Raw genomic sequence first — 26,480 nt, 5'->3', positions numbered from 1 at the left:
TCCCCTTCCCCCAAGGATGTTTGTGGCCAAATTTGGTTACAATCCATGCAGAACTCTAGGACAAGTAGCGATTTATAGGATTTACCTCTATTTCCCCTATTGGGCCCCACCCCTCCTGCCCCCGGGGGGTCAGAGCCAACATTTATACAAGTTCTGTTCCCCTTCCCCCAAGGATGTTTGTGGCCAAATTTGGTTACAATCCATGCAGAACTCTAGGACAAGTAGCGATTTATAGGATTTACCTCTATTTCCCCTATTGGGCCCAACCCCTCCTGCCCCCGGGGGGTCAGAGCCAACATTTATAGAAGTTCTGTTCCCCTTCCCCCAAGGATGTTTGTGGCCAAATTTGGTCACAATCCATGCAGAACTCTAGGACAAGTAGCGATTTATAGGATTTACCTCTATTTCCCCTATTGGGCCCCCGCCCCTCCTGCCCCCGGGGGGTCAGAGCCAAACTTTAAACAAGTTCTGTTCCCCTTCCCCCAGGATGTTTGTGGCCAAATTTGGTTACAACCCATGCAGAACTCTAGGACAAGTAGCGATTTATAGGATTTACCTCTATTTCCCCTATTGGGCCCCGCCCTCATGCCCCTGGGGGTCAGAGCCTAACTTTATACAAGTTCTGTTCCCCTACCCCAAAGGATGTTTGTGGCCAAATTTGGTTACAATCCATGCAGAACTCTAGGACAAGTAGCGATTTATAGGATTTACCTCTATTTCCCCTATTGGGCCCCGCCCCTCCTGCCCCCGGGGGGGGTCAGAGCCAAACTTTATACAAGTTCTGTTCCCCTTCCCCCAAGGATGTTTGTGGCCAAATTTGGTTACAATCCATGCAGAACTCTAGGACAAGTAGCGATTTATAGGATTTACCTCTATTTCCCCTATTGGGCCCCGCCCCTCCTGCCCCCGGGGGGTCAGAGCCAAACTTTATACAAGTTCTGTTCCCCTTCCCCCAAGGATGTTTGTGGCCAAATTTGGTTACAATCCATGCAGAACTCTAGGACAAGTAGCGATTTATAGGATTTACCTCTATTTCCCCTATTGGGCCCCGCCCCTCCTGCCCCCGGGGGGTCAGAGCCAAACTTTATACAAGTTCTGTTCCCCTTCCCCCAAGGATGTTTGTGGCCAAATTTGGTTACAATCCATGCAGAACTCTAGGACAAGTAGCGATTTATAGGATTTACCTCTATTTCCCCTATTGGGCCCCGCCCCTCCTGCCCCCGGGGGGGTCAGAGCCAAACTTTATACAAGTTCTGTTCCCCTTCCCCCAAGGATGTTTGTGGCCAAATTTGGTTACAATCCATGCAGAACTCTAGGACAAGTAGCGATTTATAGGATTTACCTCTATTTCCCCTATTGGGCCCCGCCCCTCCTGCCCCCGGGGGGTCAGAGCCAACATTTATACAAGTTCTGTTCCCCTTCCCCCAAGGATGTTTGTGGCCAAATTTGGTTACAATCCATGCAGAACTCTAGGACAAGTAGCGATTTATAGGATTTACCTCTATTTCCCCTATTGGGCCCCCGCCCCTCCTGCCCCCGGGGGGTCAGAGCCAAACTTTATACAAGTTCTGTTCCCCTTCCCCCAAGGATGTTTGTGGCCAAATTTGGTTACAATCCATGCAGAACTCTAGGACAAGTAGCGATTTATAGGATTTACCTCTATTTCCCCTATTGGGCCCCGCCCCTCATGCCCCTGGGGGTCAGAGCCTAACTTTATACAAGTTCTGTTCCCCTACCCCCAAGGATGTTTGTGGCCAAATTTGGTTACAATCCATGCAGAACTCTAGGACAAGTAGCGATTTAAAGGATTTACCTCTATTTCCCCTATTGGGCCCCGCCCCTCCTGCCCCCGGGGGGGGGGGGGGGGTCAGAACCAAACTTTATACAAGTTCTGTTCCCCTTCCCCCAAGGATGTTTGTGGCCAAATTTGGTTACAATCCATGCAGAACTCTAGGACAAGTAGCGATTTATAGGATTTACCTCTATTTCCCCTATTGGGCCCCGCCCCTCCTGCCCCCGGGGGGTCAGAGCCTAACTTTATACAAGTTCTGTTCCCCTTCCCCCAAGGATGTTTGTGGCCAAATTTGGTTACAATCCATGCAGAACTCTAGGACAAGTAGCGATTTATAGGATTTACCTCTATTTCCCCTATTGGGCCCCGCCCCTCCTGCCCCCGGGGGGGTCAGAACCAAACTTTATACAAGTTCTGTTCCCCTTCCCCCAAGGATGTTTGTGGCCAAATTTGGTTACAATCCATGCAGAACTCTAGGACAAGTAGCGATTTATAGGATTTACCTCTATTTCCCCTATTGGGCCCCGCCCCTCCTGCCCTCGGGGGGTCAGAGCGTAACTTTATACAAGTTCTGTTCCCCTTCTCCGCAAGATGTTTGTGGCCAAATTTTGGTCACAATCCATGCAGAACTCTAGGACAAGTAGCGGTTTATAGGATTTACCTCTATTTCCCCTATTGGGCCCCCGCCCCTCCTGCCCCCGGGGGCTCAGAGCCAAACTTTATACAAGTTCTGTTCCCCTTCCCCCAAGGATGTTTGTGGCCAAATTTGGTTACAATCCATGCAGAACTCTAGGACAAGTAGCGATTTAAAGGATTTACCTCTATTTCCCCTATTGGGCCCGCCCCTCATGCCCCCGGGGGTCAGAGCCAAACTTTATACAAGTTCTGTTCCCCTTCCCCCAAGGATGTTTGTGGCCAAATTTGGTTACAATCCATGCAGAACTCTAGGACAAGTAGCGATTTATAGGATTTACCTCTATTTCCCCTATTGGGCCCGCCCCTCATGCCCCCGGGGGTCAGAGCCTAACTTTATACAAGTTCTGTTCCCCTACCCCCAAGGATGTTTGTGGCCAAATTTGGTTACAATCCATGCAGAACTCTAGGACAAGTAGCGATTTATAGGATTTACCTCTATTTCCCCTATTGGGCCCCGCCCCTCCTGCCCCCGGGGGGTCAGAACCAAACTTTATACAAGTTCTGTTCCCCTTCCCCCAAGGATGTTTGTGGCCAAATTTGGTTACAATCCATGCAGAACTCTAGGACAAGTAGCGATTTATAGGATTTACCTCTATTTCCCCTATTGGGCCCCGCCCCTCCTGCCCCCGGGGGGTCAGAACCAAACTTTATACAAGTTCTGTTCCCCTTCCCCCAAGGATGTTTGTGGCCAAATTTGGTTACAATCCATGCAGAACTCTATGACTAGTAGCGATTTAAAGGAAATGTTGACGGACGGACGACGGACGGACGACGGACGACGGACGCCGCGTCATGACATAAGCTCACCGGCCCTTCGGGCCAGGTGAGCTAAAAACCAGCAGTCAGTATATGGCATCTTCCCCACATATATGAGATATATCAACTCCGTCCATATTACTACAAAACTACCCATCAATTATCAAATAACACATATTTGTTGTATGGTTTGATCATATTTTAACATTCTATTAATAGCAGAGTAATTTAATAGTGTAAGTCATGGACAGACGGACGGACAGAAGGATGGACGTACCACGGACCATGGACGAAAGGTGATTTGAATAACCCAATATAGCAACGAGATTTCAATTATATAAGATATCTTATATATTAATTAAGATATCTTATATACGATATAAGATATCTGATATAGAAAATTAAATAAGATATCTTAAATACTATATGAGATATCTTATAAACATATATAAGTTATCTTATCTATTTTTTATATGAGATATCTCATATAATATATGAGATATCTTATATACTTTATGAGATATCTTATAATATGCTATATAAGATAACTTATATGTTATATATGATATCTTATATACTTTATAAGATATATTATATATTTTATCAAATATCTTATATAGATATAAGATATCTCATATATATATAAGATATCTTATATAATTTGATTAAATACGAGATAGACATAGCTCCTTCAATAAATGTTAAATTGGCTTGCCATACCTTTGAGTACATTTTATTGAGCCGCGTATAAAAGTCAGAAACAGGTAATATTTGCATTACATATAAATATGGTGATCTTTTCAAAGAAAAAATGTAATGCAATTCTACAGATTGTGAAATTGACGTCTTATGAGTGGTAAGATAGATGTTATTAATGTTTGTTATGTTAGTTTTAAGCAAAAATAATATCTGTAGCGTTTCTCCAAAATATGATAGCACTTAGGCTATGACGAGACGCTATTGTATATCATAAATCCGTGATGGAAGGTGACTACGGCAGGGAAAACTAGAAAACATCACTTTAAAATTCACATCATTTATTCCACATAATATAGTTCACAATAAATCCATTAGGCACACACACACTGGTACACTGTTTCATTTAAGTTCACTGCTAGGTGATATCCATAATTGCGAAGTACTCAGTACATCCCAAGTATAAATCCCATAGTAACAAACACACTAAGAATGATAGAGTTATCCGTATTTATCATATCACTGATACATGTAGGAAATATCCGTACAGTACGTCCCAAGTATAAATCCCATAGTCACAAACACACTAAGTGTAGTAAAGTAATCCAAATTAAAATAACTGATCCTGAAATACGTGGAGTAAGTCCTAATATTTCATGTAATCTCTGTCGTTTCGTCACATGCACCCCTGTTTATACCACTTACTATCCTCTAATTGGCTAAAACCTCGCTCCTTCCATCTTCATTCTCACGTTCATTGGCTGAATCTTACTACGATTACATATTTCTACCTACTTCCATCCCCCCTCCCAACCTAACTCTAATTGGCTGGCCGGAGTGACCACTACCTAAATTTAGCTCTCTGTTACTATTAATACAAACACCTTACGCAACCTGTCCATCAAACTGGACCCTAATACACAGCCCTAGTCGTAAACAACTCCTTATATGGAAAACCGAATGCGGTGTCTTAGCTCCCTACGTATATGTAACGACCCCAGGTGGGCACGTGCACGTGGCCACCTGGTCCCTGACTGTCCAATGTTTGTATATATACACTGTACATACTGCACATATATAAACTAAAACTTTCAACTAAATTGTATAAAACTGTTACATTTATGTATTTTACATTACAAATAAACTTAAACTTTAACAACTATAAAAACAAGGACATAGTCATTCAGATCCCCCGCCAATGGAGATATCAAAGCTGAAGTAATTTGATTGTGGAGACTTATGTGTATGAAAAAAACAGGAAAAAGTGCAAAAAATGAAAACCTAAAAATAGCAAAAGGTACTACTAGACCATAAAATGAATGTGTCTATGAAGTGGAAATATCTCTGCTGGTTTTAGAGTTATGCTCCGGAAATGAACCTGCTACAAAAATATGATATTTTCAGCAATGTTTCTATGGTTACAGAAAAAAGCACAAAAAGTGAAAACCTAAAAATAGCAAAAGGCACTACTAGACCATAAGAACAATGTGTCTATGAAGTTTCATTGAAATATCTCTGCTGGTTTTAGAGTTGTGCTCTGAAAACGATTCTTACACAAAAATCTGTCATTTTCAGCAATGTTTCCATGGTAACAGAAACAAGAGGCCCATGGGCCTTAACGGTCATCTGACTCATGGCACAAAACAACAAAGTCACAGTATAAAGTATTGGTTAACGATTAATATAAACAATACAAGGAACTCCTTAGTTGAATATGTAAGTTTCTGAAATAGGTAAATATCATTTGTTGAACAAACTTGGTAGCCCTTCATCCATATATGGTTGTAACCCATTCAAGGATTAAAGGGACATTTCAGTCTAAGAGAACATTAAAATTTGTACATATATTGGAAAAACCCAGTTCTAATGGATATAACATCAGTCGGTTTTACTGTGATATATGCCAGAAAAGCCCATGGTGGTGAAATGCGTGCGAAATGTTCAAACTCGCTCGCTGTCCGCCATTACACATTGTGGTCGAACATCTGTATTCCGAACCCTGTCCCTTGCTTGTAGAGTAATGTATCTTTTGTCTAGAACCGCTCAAATCGCTCTGACAGTAGTGTGCTTACCTTATTAGGTGAATTATCTTGCCTAAAAAATCCTTTTATCACCTCCTCAGTGGTTATGTAGTTCATTTGTTTAACGTGCGTGACTTTGGCTCAGGTATGGGTGCAGCGTACATATTGTACCTGCTTAATCGTATTGATCAACGATTTGTAATTACAACGGTATCAATTAAAATACTAAACAATGACGTGATATTTGTCAATATTTTATGCTACATGTTTCATAAGAAATGTAGAACAATACATTTATGTCATATTTTGCTTATTGGTTATGTAAAATAATTAGCCTGAGTGAATAGTCCCTTTAATATGAGGAGTCGTCAGATTTTAAAGCCAAATTTCAGCAAAGCTCCCATTTTGGACCTCCGCCATACTATCCCCATGGGTTTTAGCTTGGTCCTTTATAAAATATGATTGTCCTCACCTAAAGTTCCCCCTTCTGAATCAATTGAAACCCCTATAGACCAATTTTCATTGAGATCGGAGACTGAAACCTGAAAACAGGAAGTGGGCCAGTGGCCATCTTGGAATACCAAAATCTTTACGAAAATGTTTTCATGTTGTTCGGCATCAATTAAAACCCCTATAGACCAATTTTCATTGAGATCGGAGACTGAAACCTTAAAACAGGAAGTGGGCCAGCAGCCATCTTGGAATACCAAAAATCTTTACGAAAATGTTGTATGTTGTTCGGCATCAATTAAAACCCCTATAAAATCATTGAGATCGGAGACCATAACCTGATAACAGGAATTGGGCCAGCTAAACTTAAGAAAATTTGCCCTTTTGGGGCCCTACCCCTCAGCCCCTAGGGGTCGGACCAGACTCATTTATATAAAATATGATTGTCCTTCCCCAATGATGTTTCACACCAAATATGGATGAAATTCATCCAAGGATGAAGGAGGAGTAGGATTTTAAGGCTAAAATTAAGAAAATTTGCCCTTTTGGAGCCCCATCCCTAAGCCTCTAGGGATCAACAAGGCTCATTTATATAAAATATGATTGTCCTTCCCCAATGACGTTTCACACCAAATATGGATGAAATCCATCATAGGATGAAGGAGGAGTACGATTTTAAGGCTAAAATTAAGAAAATTCGCCATTTTGGGGCCCCATCCCTCAGCCCCTAGGGGTCGGACCAGGCTCATTTATATAAAATATGATTGTCCTTCCCCGATGATGTTTCACACCAAATATGGATGAAATCCATCCAAGGATGAAGGAGGAGTAGGATTTTAAAGCTAAAATTAAGAAAATTTGCCCTTTTGGGGCCCCATCCCTAAGCCTCTAGGGATCAACAAGGCTCATTTATATAAAATATGATTGTCCTTCCCCAATGACGTTTCACACCAAATATGGATGAAATCCATCATAGGATGAAGGAGGAGTAGGATTTTAAAGCTAAAATTAAGAAAATTCGCCATTTTGGGGCCCCATCCCTCAGCCCCTAGGGGTTGGACCAGGCTCATTTATATAAAATATGATTGTCCTTCCTCGATGATGTTTCACACCAAATATGGATGAAATCCATCCAAGGATGAAGGAGGAGTAGGATTTTAAAGCTAAAATTAAGAAAATTTGCACTTTTGGGGCCCCACCCCTCAGCCCCTAGGGGTCGGACCAGGCTCATTTATATAAAATATGATTGTCCGTCCCTAATGATTTTCACACCAAATATGGATGAAATCCATGCATCCAAGGAGGAGTAGGATTTAAAAGCTCAAATTAAGAAAAATTGCCCTTTTGGGGCCCCGCCCCTCTGCCCCTAGGGGTCAGACCTATCTCATTTATATAAAATATGATTGTCCTTCCCCAAGGATGTTTCACACCAAATATGGATGTAATTCACCCAAGGGTTTAGGAGGAGTAGGCTTTTGTATAAATAGTTTTACGCACGACGCACGGCAGGCGGCGGACGACGACGGACGAATCACGATGACTATAGGTCATTCGGGACAGATGACCTAAAAATGAATGTGCCGCCTTCGTGGAGCAGAAAGAGATTTTCACACGTTATGTATCGTGTATTTACGCATGTCCATGCAAAATATAAAGTTGCTCCAAGGTGGCGGCCAAATCCATTTCAATCCTTTTCTAACCTAAAGATGATGAATTTTAGCCAAATTTGGCAAGAAGAGGAAAACCATTAATTTGATGACGTCATAGGTGGAGCACATCGTGTACATGGTTATAAAAAGTTATGTTTTGATGAATGGCAAGTATGAGAGTATTTATTGATGTGAAATTGATGTGGATCAGAGTTAATATTTTTCAGACTGAAAAATTAAGGCCAAATACTGGTACTATCATATCTACTTCTTTCAGCAATGCTCCCATTTTGGACATCCGCCATACTATCCCCATGGGTCTTAGCTCGGTCCTTTGTAAAATATGATTGTCCTCACCTAAAGTTCCCCTTCTGAATCAATTAAAACCCCTAGAGATCAATTTTCTTTGAAACTGAAACCTGAAAACAGGAAGTGGGCCAGCGGCCATCTTGGAATACCAAAATCTTTACGAAAATGTTTGCATGTTGTTCGGCATCAATCTATACCTTATAGACCAATTTTCATTGAGATCTGAGACCGAAACCTGAAAACAGGAAGTGGGCCAGCTATAATTAAGAAAATTTGCCCTTTTGGGGCACCACCCCTCAGCCCCTTGGGGTCGGATCTATCTCATTTATATAAAATATGATTGTCCAACCCCCGATGATGTTTCACACCAAATATGGATGAAATTCATCCAAGGATGAAGGAGGAGTAGGATTTTAAAGCTAAAATTAAGAAAATTTGCCCTTTTTGGGCCCCACCCCTCAGCCCCTAGGGGTCTGACCAGGCTCATTAATATAAAATATGATTGTCCTTCCCCAATGATGTTTCACACCAAATATGGATGAAATCCATTCAAGGATAAAGGAGGAGTAGGATTTAAAAGCTTAAATTAAGAAAATTTGCCCTTTTGGGGCCCCGCCCCTCTGCCTCTAGGGGTCGACCAGGATCAATTATATAAAATATGATGGTCCTTCCCTAATGATGTTTCACACCAAATATGGATGAAATCCATTCAAGGATAAAGGAGGAGTAGGATTTAAAAGCTTAAATTAAGAAAATTTCCCCTTTTGGGCCCCCGCCCCTCTGCCCATAGGGGTCAACAAGGCTCATTTATATAAAATATGATTGTCCTTCCCCAATGACGTTTCACACCAAATATGGATGAAATCCATCCAAGGATGAAGGAGGAGTAGGATTTTAAAGCTAAAATTAAGAAAATTTGCACTTTTGGGGCCCTACCCCTCAGTCCCTAAGGGCCGGACCAGGCTCATTTATACAAAATATGATTGTCCTTCCCCAATGATGTTTCACACCAAATATGGATGAAATCCATTCAAGGATAAAGGAGGAGTAGGATTTAAAAGCTTAAATTAAGAAAATTTCCCCTTTTGGGGCCCCGCCCCTCTGCCCCTAGGGGTCGGACCAGGCTCATTTATATACAAGAGGCCCAGAGGGCCTGTATCGCTCACCTGGTTTGTAATGCCAAGAAATGTTCTGAATACAGGTTCATTGTTTCTTTTCTGAAGGAATCTTAATATTAACCTCTAAGTCCCCTATTGGGCCCCATCCCTCCTGCCCCCAGGGGGTCAGAGCAAAAGTTCTGTTCTCCTTCCCCCAAGGATGTTTATGGCCAAATTTGGTCACAATCCAAGCAAAACTCTAGGACAAGTAGCGATATATTGGATTTACCTCTATTTCCTCTATTGGGCCCCACCCGTCCTGCCCCTGGGGGGCCAGAGCCAAAATGTATACAAGTTCTGTTTCCCTTCCCCCAAGGATGTTTGTGGCCAAATTTGGTTACGATACTTGCAGAACTCTAGGACAAGTAACGATTTAAAGAATTTACCTCTATTTCCCTATTGGGCCCTGCCCCTCCTGCCCCAGGGGGTCAGAGCCAAAATTTATACAAGTTCTGTTCCCCCTCCCCCAAGGATGTTTGTGGCTAATTTTGGTTACAATCCATGCAGAACTCTAGGACAAGTAGCAATTTAAAGAATTTACCTCTTTTTCTCCTATTGGGCCCTGCCTCTCCTGCCCCCAGGGGATCAGAGTCAAAATTTATACAAGTTCTGTTCCCCCTCCCCCAAGGATATTTGTGGCCAAATTTGGTTACATTCCATGCAGAACTCTAGGACAAGTAGCGATTCAAAGGATTTACCTCTATTTTCCCTATTGGGCCCAGCCCTCCTGCCCCCGGGGGGTCAGAGCCAAAATTTATACAAGTTCTGTTCCGCTTCCAAAAAGGATGTTTGTGACCAAATTTGGTTACAATTCATGAAGAACTCTATGAGTAGTAGCGATTTAAAGGATTTACCTCTATTTCCCCTATTGGGCCCCGCACCTCCTGTCCCCGTGGGACCAGAGCCAAAATTTATACAAGTTCTGTTCCCCTTCCCCCAAGGACGTTTGTGCCAAATTTGGTTATATTCCAATCAGAACTCTATGACTAGTAGAGATTTAAAGGATTTACCTCTATTTCCCCTATTGGGCCCTGCCCCTACTGCCCACGGGGGGTCAGAGCCAAAATTTATACAAGTTCAGGTCCCCTTCCCCCAAGGATGTTTGTGGCTAATTTTGGTTACAATCCATGCAGAACTCTAGGACAAGTAGCGATTTGAAGAATTTACCTCTATTTCCCCTATTGGGCCCTGCCCCTACTGCCCCCGGGGGGTCAGAGCCAAAATTTATACAAGTTCTGTTCCCCCTCCCCCAAGGATGTTTGTGGCTAATTTTGGTTACAATCAATGCAGAACTCTAGAACAAGTACAATTTAAAGAATTTACCTCTATTTCCCTATTGGGCCCCGCCCCTCCTGCCCCCGGGGGGGTCAGAGCCAAAATTTATACAAGTTCTGTTCCCCCTCCCCCAAGGATATTTGTGGCCAAATTTGGTTACATTCCATGCAGAACTCTAGGACAAGTAGCGATTTAAAGGATTTACCTCTATTTTCCCTATTGGGCCCCGCCCCTCCTGCCCCCGGGGGGTCAGAGCCAAAATTTATACAAGTTCTGTTCCCCCTCCCCCAAGGATGCTTTTGGCCAAATTCGGTTACAATCCATGCAGAACTCTATGACTAGTAGCGATTTAAAGGAAATGTTGACGGACGGACGGACGACGGGCGGAAGACGGACGGACGACGGACGCCGCGCCATGACATAAGCTTACCGGTTCTTCGGGCCAGGTGAGCTAAAAATATGATTGTCCTTCCCCAATGATGTTTCACACCAAATATGGATGAAATCCATTCAAGGATAAAGGAGGAGTAGGATTTTAAAGCTTAAATTAAGAAAATTTCCCCTTTTGGGGCCCCGCCCCTCTGCCCCTAGGGGTCGGACCAGACTCATTTATATAAAATATTATTGTCCTTCCTAAATGATGTTTCACACCAAATATGGATAAAATCCATCCATGGATGAAGGAGGAGTAGGATTTTAAAGCTAAAATTAAGAAAATTTGCCCTTTTGTTGCCCCACCCCTCAGCCCCTAGGGGCCGGACCAGGCTCATTTATATAAAATATGATTGTCCTTCCCAAATGATGTTTCTCACCAAATATGGATGAAATTCATCATAGGATGAAGGAGGAGTACGATTTTAAAGCTAAAATTAAGAAAATTTCCCCATTTGGGGCCTCAGCCCCTAGGGGTCGGACCAGACTCATTTATGTTAAATATTATTGTCCTTCCCAAATGATGTTTCACACCAAATATGGATAAAATCCATCCATGGATGAAGGAGGAGTAGGATTTTAAAGCTAAAATTAAGAAAATTTGCCCTTTTGGTGCCCCACCCCTCAGCCCCTAGGGGCTGGACCAGGCTCATTTATATAAAATATGATTGTCCTTCCCCAATGATGTTTCACACCAAATATAGATGAAATCCATTAAAGGATGAAGGAGGAGTAGGATTTAAAAGCTTAAATTAAGAAAATTTCCCCTTTTGGGGCCCCGCCCCTTAGCCCCTAGGGGTCGGGCCAGACTCATTTATATAAAATATGATTGTCCTTCCCAAATGATGTTTCATACCAAATATGGATGAAATTCATTATAGGATGAAGGAGGAGTACGATTTTAAAGCTAAAATTAAGAATATTTCCCCATTTGGGGCCTCAGCCCCTAGGTGTCGGACCAGACTAATTTATATAAAATATGATTGTCCTTCCCCAATGATGTTTCACACCAAATATGGATGAAATCCATTCAAGGATAAAGGAGGAGTAGGATTTAAAAGCTTAAATTAAGAAAATTTCCCCTTTTGGGGCCCCGCCCCTCTGCCCCTAGGGGTCAACCAGACTCATTTATATAAAATATGATTGTCCTTCCCCAATGACGTTTCACATCAAATATGGATGAAATCCATCCAAGGATGAAGGAGGAGTAGGATTTTAAAGCTAAAATTAAGAAAATTTGCCCTTTAGAGGCCCCACCCCTCAGCCCCTAGGGGCCGGACCAGGCTCATTTATATAAAATATGATTGTCCTTCCCCAATGATGTTTCACACCAAATATGGATGAGATCCATTAAAGGATGAAGGAGGAGTAGGATTTAAAAGCTTAAATTAAGAACATTTGCCCTTTTGAGGCCCCTCCTCAGCCCCTAGGGGTCGGACCAGACTCGTTTATATAAAATATGATTGCCCTTCCCCAATGATGTTTCATACCAAATATGGATGAACTCCTTTCAAGGATGAAGGAGGAGTAGGATTTTAAAGCTTAAATTAAGAAAATTTGCCTTTTCGGGGCCCCGCCCCTCTGCCCCTAGGGGTCGGACCTATCTCATTTATATAAAATATGATTGTCCTTCCCCAAGGATGTTTCACATCAAATATGGATGAACTCTATTCAAGGATGAAGGAGGAGTAGGATTTTAAAGCTTAAATTAAGAAAATTTGCCTTTTCGGGGCCCCTCCCCTCTGCCCCTAGGGGTCAGACCTATCTCATTTATATAAAATATGATTGTCCTTCCCCAAGGATGTTTCACACCAAATATGATGTAATTCACTCAACGGTTTAGGAGGAATAGGCTTTTGTATAAATAGTTTTACGCACGACGCACGGCGGACGGCGCACGACGACGGATGAAACATGATGACAATAGGTCATCCTGACCTTCGGTCAGATGACCTAAAAATGCAAAAAATGAAAACCTAAAAATAGCAAAAGGCACTACTAGACCATAAGACCAATGTGTGTATGAAGTTTCGTGGAAATATCTCTACTGGTTTTAGAGTTATGCTCCGGAAACCATTCGTACGAACGGACAGACGGACGGACGGAACCCATTTGTATATCCCCCGCCAACTTCGTTGGGCGGGGGATAACTAAGCTTGACATAAATTTCCACGCTACATATCTATAATAACATATACACGTAAAACCATATATAATATTATTATCTATCTATGCATCTATAAGTATCTATAAGCATGAAATATTTAGTAACCTATAAAAAGCATAAAAAACTTTGTAAGAGTGCTCCACTAGTACACAAAAACACCATCTGCTAGAAAACATAGTAGGCAGACATATTCGTTCTACTACGTACACTGTAACTACATGAGCTATCTGGTCATCGACTGGGTCGATCATTGGTGACCAGTGAGTTAGCTCAGAGGTAAGGCATTCGCCTAGTGTTCTGAGGTCCCGGGTTGGACCTTAAAAAATAACCCTTAAGTTTAATGTAAACCGCAGATTTGATGACATCACCGATGTGTGCGGACGCGGTCACGTGGCGCCCGTGAATCGCTCTCTCGCTATATGACTCTTGAAACGTTTTAGTTTGAGTTTGAGTTTTACTACCTTGACTATTAAACTTGTCAAATATAACATGTATTGTTGATTATTACTGTAGATGCATTGCCTGTAGATGTAGAGAGAGACATATATACTAGGAAACTCCTTTGTCTTTGTTGACAGCCAGAGGGACCTCTGGTTTATATGCATTTTGCCTTGGCTAACTACTTTTAAGCATATTCTTTTAAACATAATATTTTTGCATCAATACAAAGTTAAAGCATTATATCATGGTTTGATGTGATCAGTTTTCCAGATCGATGATATTTAATATGATTTTTGAAAGCATGGAAATAAGCAATTTTACCTGCATGGTTTTTCGAAAATCAGGCATTCAAAACCGGAAGTGTGTTTTGTTTTATTAACTATCCAAAATCGTACTCAAACCATCTGAAAATTACTGAACTTTTACAGCATATCAATCTGAAAATTACTGAACTTTTACAGCATATCAAAGTTATTCTTCTATATTCAACTATCTTAAAAATGGAGGAGTTGCCAATCTCTATCTTCTTCTTCTATTTAAGTGAAGCCGTCAAAATATGACGATTATGTCACGGTGACCTATATATAGGGGTGCAAGGGTGTGAAAGGATTAGATTTTGTTTTTGTTTTTTTTTTTTTAGTATATAGATAAAAGGTGTGTGCAGAACTAATGCGTGAGGGCTTCAAGGGCTACGTTGGAAATATGTGCCTTGAAGTCCTCGAGTGTATAGTGCATTGTACTGCTGCTACAGGGAGGAGATTCCATTGTGTTATTGTTTGTGGGAAAAATGAATATTTGTATGTGTCCTTTGTAGCAGAGATTTGTCTGAAGGAGTGTGGATTGGAGTGTCTGGTTCTGTGGTCTACTGGTATGAGTATGGTCTGGTATTCGACGACAACTATATTGTGTATTATTTTGTAGAAAAGTATCAATCTTGTGTGTAGCCGTCGTGTCTGTAATGTTGGCCAGTTGAGTTGATGTACGTGTCATGTTTGTGACTGAACCGGTATTGTGATATTTGTTGTGAACATATCTTGCTGCTCTGCGTTGTGTTTTTTCTATCTGTTGAATTTGGTGTGTGTTGTGGGGATCCCATATGGAAGAGCAGTATTCCAGTTTGGGTCAAACTAGTGCTTTATATGCGTGTGCTTTTATATGTGGTGAATTAATTTTTAAGTTGCGCTTTAAAAACCCTAGTGATCTGTTTGCATTTGCGGTGATATTATTTATGTGCATGTCCCATTTTAGGTTTTTTTGTAGTGTTAGTCCTAGCTATTTGCTTGAGTTTACTTGCTCGAGTGTGTGATTGTGGAGTGTGTAGTTGTGATGTATTTTGTTGCAATTTGGTGTAACACTGATGATGTTGCATTTATCTGGGTGAAATTTCATCAGCCAGTCTGTTTCCCATTGAGCTGCTGCGTTCAGATCTTGCTGTAGTTTTATTGTGTCGTCTTTGTTGTTTATTGTCTTGTATATAATACTGTCGTCTGCGAATAATCTTAGTGTGCTGTACTGCATGTATTGATGGAAATCGTTAATGTATATGAGAAACAGAATTGGGCCCAAACACGTTCCTTGAGGGACTCCTGAAGTTACTTGTATTTTATTTGATTGTTTTCCCTCAAGTACTAACTGTTTGGCAGCGTTGCAAGAGAAATTCTGTGATCTATTTGCGTGTGCTGCCTGTTATGCCGTAGTATTTTAATTTGTAATGTAGGCGTCTGTGTGGGACTTTGTCAAAGGCTTTGTGTGTATATATATTTCTATTGTAGATTGTTGTAAATTGTAAAATATATGAAACTTCGATGGTTAAAATTCGATATTCACCTTTCATTTTCGCTTTCCATGGTTGACTACATGCATCGTATGTACTGTGATGGCATAATCATTTAACGTTAATTCATCAAACTGTACTGCATTGACAGATTTCTACTTACAGTCGAACTTGTCATTCACAATTAGTTGCGTCAGCAAATTTGTATTTTCGTCTCGAAAATATCACTTTACAAACATTCTCACGATTATGATTAAAGGAAATTTATTCCGAGTAGACAAATCTTACTCGGAACATATTGGAGTTCTACATTGGTATACAGAAATACTATTTCAAGCTTGTGAAACACGTCGATTGCAATGGCCGCCTTCATAAGTAAATAGCCGGTTTCCACTTAGAAATACATTCAAACGCGAATATGTCGTCGCTGAATAATTGTGGACATTTGATGAAATTGCTTAATAGACGAATTCGCTTCTCATCACATATTGCAACACGATGTGCTGCATGGCATCAACAGAGGACATTTTTAAAGCGTAAGAACCCTACTATGATCAGTACCTTTTTGACGGACAATTCTAATATGTTATTGTAACTTTTAGCCACACTATACGTAACTATCAGCAAAAAGACAAGTTAGATTCTACCCCGATATTGTTAGGATTTGTAGATGTAGTTGAAATTAAGTTATATCAAAGAATATTTTAAATGGTTTCTTAATAACTTTGGTACAGCAGTTGTTGAAAGTTGATATTAGACACGACGTAATGATCAAAAGCGTCTCGTCGTGCTATACCTCTAACATTGTTGGAGTACTTGTAAACATGCCTTCATTTTAAGCTGGTCGTCATAGAAGTTACGATTATTGTCGAATGGAATTCGGAAAGTTCATGACCTGTTCTCGGAAGAGTTCGGACAGACGTTACGTAGTTACGGTAGTCACATGACGTTCTCCGCAATGACGCTACAATGTCGGCTTACTTCGGCTTGTTTGACTAAGTGGGACCCACCTAGCGATGTTCAATATTTATTTGATTTTTATCAAAAGTTTCAGAATCATTATCACTCATCTTGACTTCGATTTAGTCCTATATCTGCATGATTTATAACAGGATTTGTTTTTCACCATTCTTCTAAATCACGAAAAAAAATAAGACAGATACGGATAGTGGGGCTTTAAAGTTGTATTTCTTGTAATTTTCACCATCACAAACTGCCGTAAAACAAACAATGTTGGAATATGGATGGTTATATATGATGGTTCAGATCCATAAAAGCACCAATATACTATTGACATAAAATTACATGTCGCATGAAATATCACACCTTTTGAAAGAACCGCACAGTCAACACCATGTTTCAAACTATCGGGTAATATCGGAAAACTGAGTTGCATCACGTGAACGACATCCTCGATACCCGTATAGATCGGAACATCCCGAGCCGTTTCACATGGTCACTATCGGCAATACCCGTACAGAAGTCAGTAAATATCGAAAATTTAAACTTATAGAGGCGGAGAAAAATACGTAGAACACTTTTAATACTTTTTCTATGTAAAAATACAGGACTCTAAATTGTACATTTACATTATGCATAGATTGTCTAAGATATACCTCTAGTACCTTTAAATTAAAGATGCTCCACCGCTGACAAATGGTGTTTTTTCTCTATCAAAAACAGAAGCAGACGAATTGGTATTTTTTTATTTGGTTACAAAAGTTACTTGCATTACACCAATTACCACCATTGAAAAGTTTGAGCTCCTAATTTTACTTTAAGATAAAAGTACATTAAAGGGACAATTCACTCAGGCTAATTCTTTTACATAACCAAGAAGCAAAATATGGCATAAATGTATTGTTCTACATTTCTTATGAAACATATAGCATAAAATATTGACAAATTCCACGTCATCGATTAGTATTTTAATTGATACCGTTGTAACAAATGAACTACATAACCACTGAGGAGGTGATAAAATGATTTTTTAAGCAAGACAATTCACCTAATAAGGTAAACAGGTTACTGTCAGAGCGATTTGAGCAGTTCTAGACAAAAGTTGCATTACTTTACGAGCAAGGAATAGGGTTCGGCATATAAGATGTTTGACAACAATGTGTAATGGCGGACAGAGAGCGAGTTTGAACATTTCACACGCATTTCACCTACATGAGCTTTTCTGGCACATCACAGTAAAACCAACTGATCTAATTTCTTTTAGAACTGTGTTTTTCTGATATATGTACAAATTTTAATGTTCTCTTAGACTGAATTGTCCTTATAAGAATAATTATAATTGCGTCCCGAAAAATTCCATAGCACTATATCCCAATGGAATGAAGTACTGATTGTGCACGCACCAAAAGCAACACAGATTATTTTATATTATTTTTTGTGTTAATTAGACATATATATACACATTTAAACACCATTTATTGTTCAAATGATGAGTATATATTGTTTATGCTGTCAGCGATGGAGCATCTTTATTAAATTCTAAAATATCGTCTGAGGCTCTATTTTCACACATATCAACAATCGTGCACTTTGATTTCCGGGTGACGTCATTTGCACAGAACACGATGGGGTCACATATAATACTCGGCTATTTTTGGATAGTGTGGTTGCTGTTTATTCCTTGTTATCGCAAAATGATGATGAAAAACAATCTACAGTACTAGTCACTACTGAACCAGCAAAATGAAGTGTTTGTACATGTATTTGGAGATCAATTTTGTAATGCTATTGTATTGCAGTAGTTTTCAGCCCTAAAATATTTACAAGACATTGCTGGCAACTTTATAACTGCGGATATATCATCGTCAAAAATGCTTAATTGGGTCACCTTACTGTTAAATGGACAATTGTATCGATTATAATAATTTTTATGGATACTACAAAGTCCAGTGTTTCCTAAAATACTGAAATTCAAAATTAATATTTTTCAACATCATATTATATTCTTTTCTTATTCAAAATAAAAGCAGAATTTACAAACTATTTCAAAACTTTACCATTTTATTACAATTTTTTTTTTTAGAAAAACGGTAAAAACTGATGTTAATACATTTTCCTTTCTATCTTGCATCAGAATTAATTAAGGATAATACTTACAGAAAAAACATCTATATGGCATTTGTGAATCAATGTAGAAATGTTGTTTTGTGTGGAGCGCAAATAATGATGACGTTGGCAACTCGAAGGTACATATATGTTTGAAGTACTGTTTTCATCGTCAGCTAAGTATGAATAAGAGACAAGGAGAAAGTTCAAAAACGCCTTAACTTGATCAACAGTATTTGGATTATGATTAGTTTGACTTTCTTTTTATTTTTTTATTTTATTTTACTTCTATATTTTTTAAATCTCAACTTTTTAGGTGCAACTAGGGGCCGCAGTGGCCGAGTGGTTAAGATGTCATGACATACGTATTACCACAAGATCTCCATCTCTGGGATTCGGGATCGATAATCCCATGTGGGGCACTTGCCAGGTACTGATCCCTGGTCGGTGGTTTCTCTCCGGGTACAGGGACTCCGGCTTTCCTCTACCAACAAACCTGGCACGTCCTTACATGACCCTGGCTGTTAATAGGACGTTAAACTAATAAAACCAAAATTTTAGGTGTGCGGAAAACGATACATCTAGGATATGTATAATAGTTTGGCTCTATTGAACACAGTTCAAATTGATAATATATATGTACATATAGAAGACCTTGGTTTTTCCAAGATTTGACCAGTCTACTTCGAAATCTAAGAATTAAAAATTTTTAAGCACAAATTATTTCTTTATTTCAATCACCCTTTTAATATGAATCATTAATGGACAGTCCTAAGCTTATACTTTTTACTTTGTACATGTTAACTTTGAGAGAAAAAGTAAATATAAATATTCAAATTTAAGGCAAAGCCTCGGAAGAGCACATCTTAAACATGCACATGTAAATACAGGATTCTCAAAACTTCAACTGGGATAGATCAAAGGTGGTAAAACTTGGCAATTGTATCAAAAATGTGCGGGAATCTGTATCGGCATCTTCGGCAACAGGTTTCATGATGTCACTGCTGACGATGGTGTGCGCTTGACAACACACGGAGTATATCTTTTTGACCATACATTTTTAAATTGTGCTATCCTTGTTTATGTGTAGTTATTTAAATCTTCTTATAATAATAACAAAGTTTATCCCAATGACAGACGTTTCATCTATACAGAAAATTTCAAATCTTGTGATGATAACGAGAATCAAATCATGGCTTCCTTAACATGAAGCCGAATTTAAGACTTTTCCCGTAGGACACGATTTCAAATTCCAAAGGGTTCTGGAATGTATTGGAATCAATATGCTCACACATCATGTGTTATGGTTAGTAGAGCTTTGCTCTACTCAACCTTCGACCACATTTATAGAGAGCTGCGCTGTTCTGAGGTTACTGATAGATTTGTGCTTAAGTCGATAGAGCATAAATGATATTCACAATACAATTTTTGAACAAGAACTTATGTATAATCTTGTCTATATGTGTCTAACTCATACAAAAATGCATATGAAATAATTTATTTTGTATTTCATGCATGCAACATCAGTACATAATTCTATATATGACATAGTGCCATGGATTTTTTTCGGGATGAAATAAAAAAAAATTCAATATTTCTATCTTGAATTAAAATAAGAAGCTCAACTTTTCAATAGTGGTAAAATAGTAAAGTAAGTAACTATTATTACTGGAAAAATACATAATCGTCTGCTTTTGTTTGAGAAAAAATACCATTCATTGGCGGAGGTGCATCTTTAAGTTTTAAAGACTTTTTAATGATATTAAGTTTTCAGAATCCAGAAACATTTACAGCAGTATTATACTTTATTTTCAGAATTTATCACATATTTTCAAGAAATAAAGACCAATTCTAGGACATTCAGTACTTCCTGTGCCAAGTTTTCATCAAAAGATATAACTGGTGACCATGAAACACAGAAAATTCAACTGACAAGTTTCACTGATCGAACCCACTTATGTGGGTCCTTGACAGTGTCAGATGTCGACCACTCTGTTGTACTTTGTGGATGGGTGGATCGAAGTTCAAAGTTATTCTTAAAGTTATATGACTGGACTGGACAAGTTCAAATTGTTGTCCCGGATAATATGGTAAGTAAATCAATACAAAAGTAAAGATGTGATCAAAAACATTCCATTTATCGTATGTACAATTACAAAGTCATTATCGGAAACACATGAGTCACCGCTTTACATTTGTGACAAACGTAGTGCGATGACTCGTGGATTTCCGACGATGGTACAAAGTATACAACACATGCCTAGACATAATTATGATATTATTGATATGAATTAATCATTGACAATTAATATCTTCATTCAAATGCACGTACATGTAATTATTTTATTGAATCACTGAAACGCTCCCAAATCATTATAAACAAATGAAGTACACAATAAATTGCGTCAAGTTTGGATGGAATTACCTATGAACCCGCACTAGATTTACATGATATATTTAGTAACCATAGAGATAAACTATGAAGAATGTTTAAAAAAAATCCATATGTTTGTAATGTATCATTATTTGAAGTAAACCAAACACTTAAGAAAATAAGGTCACTGCATAAAATATTGTTTTGGATGAATTTGAAAAAATGTGTCCATCAGAAGGCAACTTAATGCTGTTCCATTTGAAGTCTCTAAGCCTTTATGATTCCACACTTGTTGTATGTAACTATAAGATGGTCAAAAGAAGAAACAATATGTATGATTGTTTGATTTACTAGACAATGAAGAGAAATATTTTTTAAAGTGGATAATCGGGCAAAGAAAACCAGTCTAAATGCGTTCATTGGCCTTCCAAAAACCTTTACATATCAAAATCACTATTACTGTCAAGTTCAGCTGATGTTGTGTAGTTTTGACCAATGAAATTAATGGAAAAGCCCCTTGTTAATTTAGCACAGTTCTAAAAATAAATTTGCTTAACTCTTTGAAAGCGAGGCTGCATGGAAATACCAACACAGATGTAGCTAGCCGGGAGGATGTTTTAGGATTTCTATAATATAAATTAATTACTTAACATGTAGAGCGATTTTGACGGGAAATTTTATTTTTCTATTTCATAAGAAATCATACTGGATATATTAACACCATTTTTACCGACTTTAGCCTTCCTTTGCCCGACTATTCACTTTAAGCCTCAGTGTTATAGGGAACTTTACTATATCTGTGAGGTAGTGTAATGTCATCAGGTTTTTGGAAATAATGCTGATATAATAACAACTTGTATATAATATATAATACAAAAAAAAAAAAAAAAACATCAAAGTACTGAAATCACTGTTTTTTTTGGGGGATGAATTGACAATTTATATATTGTAGGCGATAATGATAAAATCACTAGATCGTGAAAGTGTGTTGGAAGTGAAGGGAACCGTAAGGATGAGACCAGAACATCAGAGGAGATCGGTAAGTGAGGTGTAGGTTTTGTTGACACAGTGCTCCATGTAAAATACCCATTAAAATCTGTCAATTATCCCTAAAAATTGTATGAACATGTACTAATTAGCCCTAATTAAATCGTTTTGGATAGATGTTTTCAGATGTTTTTGGATTTTTTAAATACTTAAAAAACTTTAATTACAATACTATTTTCGTCACGATAGGCATGCACCTGGATTTCCTGTAGGTGGTAGGCTATATTGTCAGTGGTTCCTACAACAAACCTAAACAGAATATAGTAGCTGAACGAGTAAAAACCATCATGTCTTGCAACAAACCACAGGTGAATTTCAATTGTTTTTATATATGGTATATTTACGTAATTTATTTTGTTTTAATTTAAAATTTTGACTGAAATTAAATTCAAGATAGCGACTATTTTTTTCGCTGAATATCCGTTCTAGGGACCAGGAATTGACTTTGACTCAACCAGAGTTTCGATTCATGGAAATTCGACTCATCCAATCTTAAAAAACATATACAAAGAAGGGAAAAAAAACGGGACTTCAAAATTAATTCGACTCAACCAGAATTTCGAGTCAAGTGATTTTGAGATAATGAGTTTTGACTGTAATGGTACACTGTATTGACTTAAAGGAAGTCTCTGTACTTCAGGTAGAAGCCTGTAATTGGTGAGTTATTCTCCCTTTACTTTGACTGTGACATTGTCCTTGGGTAAAAATAACGACAGTCCAACAACAATACCATGAACATCTTATAATTGTTACCTTTGAGCTGTGTAAACATCAGTGGGATCAGACCCCGTTTCTACCGCATGTTGCACCATTAAGGCTCCTGTAAAGGCAACAACAAAAAAGTTGGATTGAATATTTGTCATTATAAGATTGTGTACTGGTTTCAAACCGATAATAACAGATATGGTCCTTTATAAAACCAGCCTCATTTCTATGGACCATGGAGTAATAATTACCTATATATGTTGTGGACAGACTGTAAGCAAAGTCTCTAGCTGCCTTGTCCAAGATGTCAGAATGTTTTTGTGTGAAATCGATGACAGAGGATGCACTCTTGGTAACCTTTTCTACAGCCTGATTGAGCTCAGTATGATGAGCAACAGATTCCACTCGAGTGATGATGTCATCATGCCAGGCCTGGAGTGCTCTCCCTTTAGTTTTCATCAGCGCCCTTAACACATCCAGTGATAATACATTGGTTGTTCCTTCCCATATCGGCAACACCTTCCAGGACAGAAAACATGATTATTGGTTAGGATACTTGACCAATAACAGAATATCTATTTTCTAAAATAAGAAAGTTGGAAGTGTCATTATAAGGAAATACAGACCAGCAGTAACAACACAATAAACTTATATCATATCTGCAACACATTCCAGGACATCATACAACACATTCCAGGACAGAATACAACACATTCCAGGACAGAATACAACACATTCCAGGACAGAATACAACACATTCCAGGACAGAATACAACACATTCCAGGACAGAATACAACACATTCCAGGACAGAATACAACGCATTCCAGGACAGAATACAACACATTCCAGGACAGAATACAACACATTCCAGGACAGAATACAACACATTCCAGGACAGAATACAACACATTCCAGGACAGAATACAACACATTCCAGGACAGAATACAACACATTCCAGGACAGAATACAACACATTCCAGGACAGAATACAACACATTCCAGGACAGAATACAACACATTCCAGGACAGAATACAACACATTCTAGGACAGAATACAACACATTCCAGGACAGAATACAACACATTCCAGGACAGAATACAACACATTCCAGGACAGAATACAACACATTCCAGGACAGAATACAACACATTCCAGGACAGAATACAACACATTCCAGGACAGAATACAACACATTCCAGGACAGAATACAACACATTCCAGGACAGAATACAACACATTCCAGGACAGAATACAACACATTCCAGGACAGAATACAACGCATTCCAGGACAGAATACAACACATTCCAGGACATCATACAACACATTCCAGGACAGAATACAACACGTTCCAGGACAGAATACAACCCATTCCAGGACAGAATACAACACATTCCAGGACAGAATACAATGCATTCTAGGACGTCAAACAACACATTCCAGGACAGAATACAACACATTCCAGGACAGAATACAACACATTCCAGGACAGAATACAACACATTCCAGGACAGAATACAACACATTCCAGGACAGAATACAACACATTCCAGGACAGAATACAACACATTCCAGGACAGAATACAACACATTCCAGGACAGAATACAACACATTCCAGGACAGAATACAACACATTCCAGGACAGAATACAACACATTCCAAGACAGAATACAACACATTCCAGTACAGAATACAACACATTCCAGGACAGATTACAACACATTCCAGGACAGAATACAACACATTCCAGGACAACTTGCAACACATTCCAGGACAGAATACAACACATTCCAGGACAGAATACAACACATTCCAGAACAGAATACAACACATTCCAGGACATCATCCAACGCATTCCAGGACAGAATACAACGCATTCCAGGACAGAATTCCAGGACAGAATACAACGCATTCCAGGACATCATCATCATTCCAACAGAATACAACCATTCCAGGACAGAATACAACGCATTCCAGGACAGAATACAACACATTCCAGGACAGAATACAACACATTCCAGGACAGATTACAACACATTCCAGGACAGATACAACACACATTCCAGGACAGAATACAACACATTCCAGGACATCATACAACACATTCCAGGACAGAATACAACACATTCCAGGACAGAATACAACACATTCCAGGACAGAATACAACACATTCCAGGACAACATGAATACAACACATTCCAGGACAGAATACAACGCATTCCAGGACAGAATACAACACATTCCAGGACAGAATACAACACATTCCAGGACAGAATACAACACATTCCAGGACAGAATACAACACATTCCAGGACATCATACAACGCATTCCAGGACAGACATACAACACATTCCAGGACAGAATACAACACATTCCAGGACAGAATACAACACATTCCAGGACAGAATACAACACATTCCAGGACAGAATACAACACATTCCAGGACAGAATACAACACATTCCAGGACAGAATACAACACATTCCAGGACAGAATACAACACATTCCAGGACAGAATACAACACATTCCAGGACAGAATACAACACATTCCAGGACAGAATACAACACATTCCAGGACAGAATACAACACATTCCAGGACAACATGCAACACATTCCAGGACATCATACAACACATTCCAGGACAGAATACAACACATTCCAGGACAGAATACAACACATTCCAGGACAGAATACAACACATTCCAGGACAGAATACAACACATTCCAGGACAGAATACAACACATTCCAGGACAGAATACAACACATTCCAGACAGAATACAACACATTCCAGGACAGAATCCAACGCATTCAAGGACAGAATACAACACATTCCAGGACAGAATACAACACATTCCAGGACAGAATACAACGCATTCCAGGACATCAATATCCAACGCATTCCAGGACAGAATACAACACATTCCAGGACAGAATACAACACATTCCAGGACAGATTACAACACATTCCAGGACATCATACAACACATTCATTCCAAGACATCATACAACACATCCCAGGACATCATACAACACATTCCAGGACAGAATACAACACATTCCAGGACAGAATACAACACACATTCCAGGACAGAATACAACACATTCCAGGAAACATGCAACACATTCCAGGACATCATCCAACGCATTCCAGGACAGAATACAACACATTCCAGGACAGAATACAACACATTCCAGGACAGAATACAACACGTTCCAGGACAGAATACAACACATTCCAGGACATCATACAAACCATTCCAGGACAGAATACAACACATTCCAGGACAGAATACAACACATTCCAGGACAGAATTACAACACATTCTAGGACATCAATACAACACATTCCAAGACATCATACAACACATTCCCAGGACATCATACAACACATTCCAGGACAGAATACAACACATTCCAGGACAGAATACAACACATTCCAGGACAGAATACAACACATTCCAGGACAGAATACAACACATTCCAGGACATCATACAACGCATTCCAGGACAGAATACAACGCATTCCAGGACAGAATACAACACATTCCAGGACAGAATACAACACATTCCAGGACAGAATACAACACATTCCAGGACAGAATACAACACGTTCCAGGACATCATACAACGCATTCCAGGACAGAATACAACACATTCTAGGACAG

General features: G+C 39.3%; 2 protein-coding genes across 5 annotated transcripts in view; one reads left to right on the top strand and one right to left on the bottom strand.

Moving 5' to 3' along the window:
- Positions 1 to 15,841, bottom strand: part of LOC138331043 (required for meiotic nuclear division protein 1 homolog) — a 46,273-nt gene extending 30,432 nt beyond the window's left edge. Inside the window, 1 exon segment of the mRNA XM_069278501.1 lies at positions 15,669 to 15,841. Coding sequence (XP_069134602.1) covers positions 15,669 to 15,675 — 7 coding nt within the window. The 5' untranslated portion in view covers positions 15,676 to 15,841.
- Positions 15,842 to 15,950: 109 nt separating this feature from the next.
- Positions 15,951 to 26,480, top strand: part of LOC138331040 (aspartate--tRNA ligase, mitochondrial-like) — a 669,399-nt gene continuing 658,869 nt past the window's right edge. For all 4 annotated transcript variants that reach the window (XM_069278496.1, XM_069278498.1, XM_069278495.1 and 1 more), the window contains exons 1-3: positions 15,951 to 16,151; positions 20,497 to 20,771; positions 22,008 to 22,094. In XM_069278496.1, coding sequence (XP_069134597.1) covers positions 16,034 to 16,151; positions 20,497 to 20,771; positions 22,008 to 22,094 — 480 coding nt within the window. In that variant the 5' untranslated portion in view covers positions 15,951 to 16,033. The remainder of the gene's footprint in view (positions 16,152 to 20,496; positions 20,772 to 22,007; positions 22,095 to 26,480) is intronic.

This window comes from Argopecten irradians, chromosome 9, assembly GCF_041381155.1.
Source record: "Argopecten irradians isolate NY chromosome 9, Ai_NY, whole genome shotgun sequence".
In the NCBI taxonomy this organism is placed as follows: Eukaryota; Metazoa; Mollusca; class Bivalvia; order Pectinida; family Pectinidae; genus Argopecten; species Argopecten irradians.
This window is presented reverse-complemented; position numbering and strand designations above follow the sequence as displayed.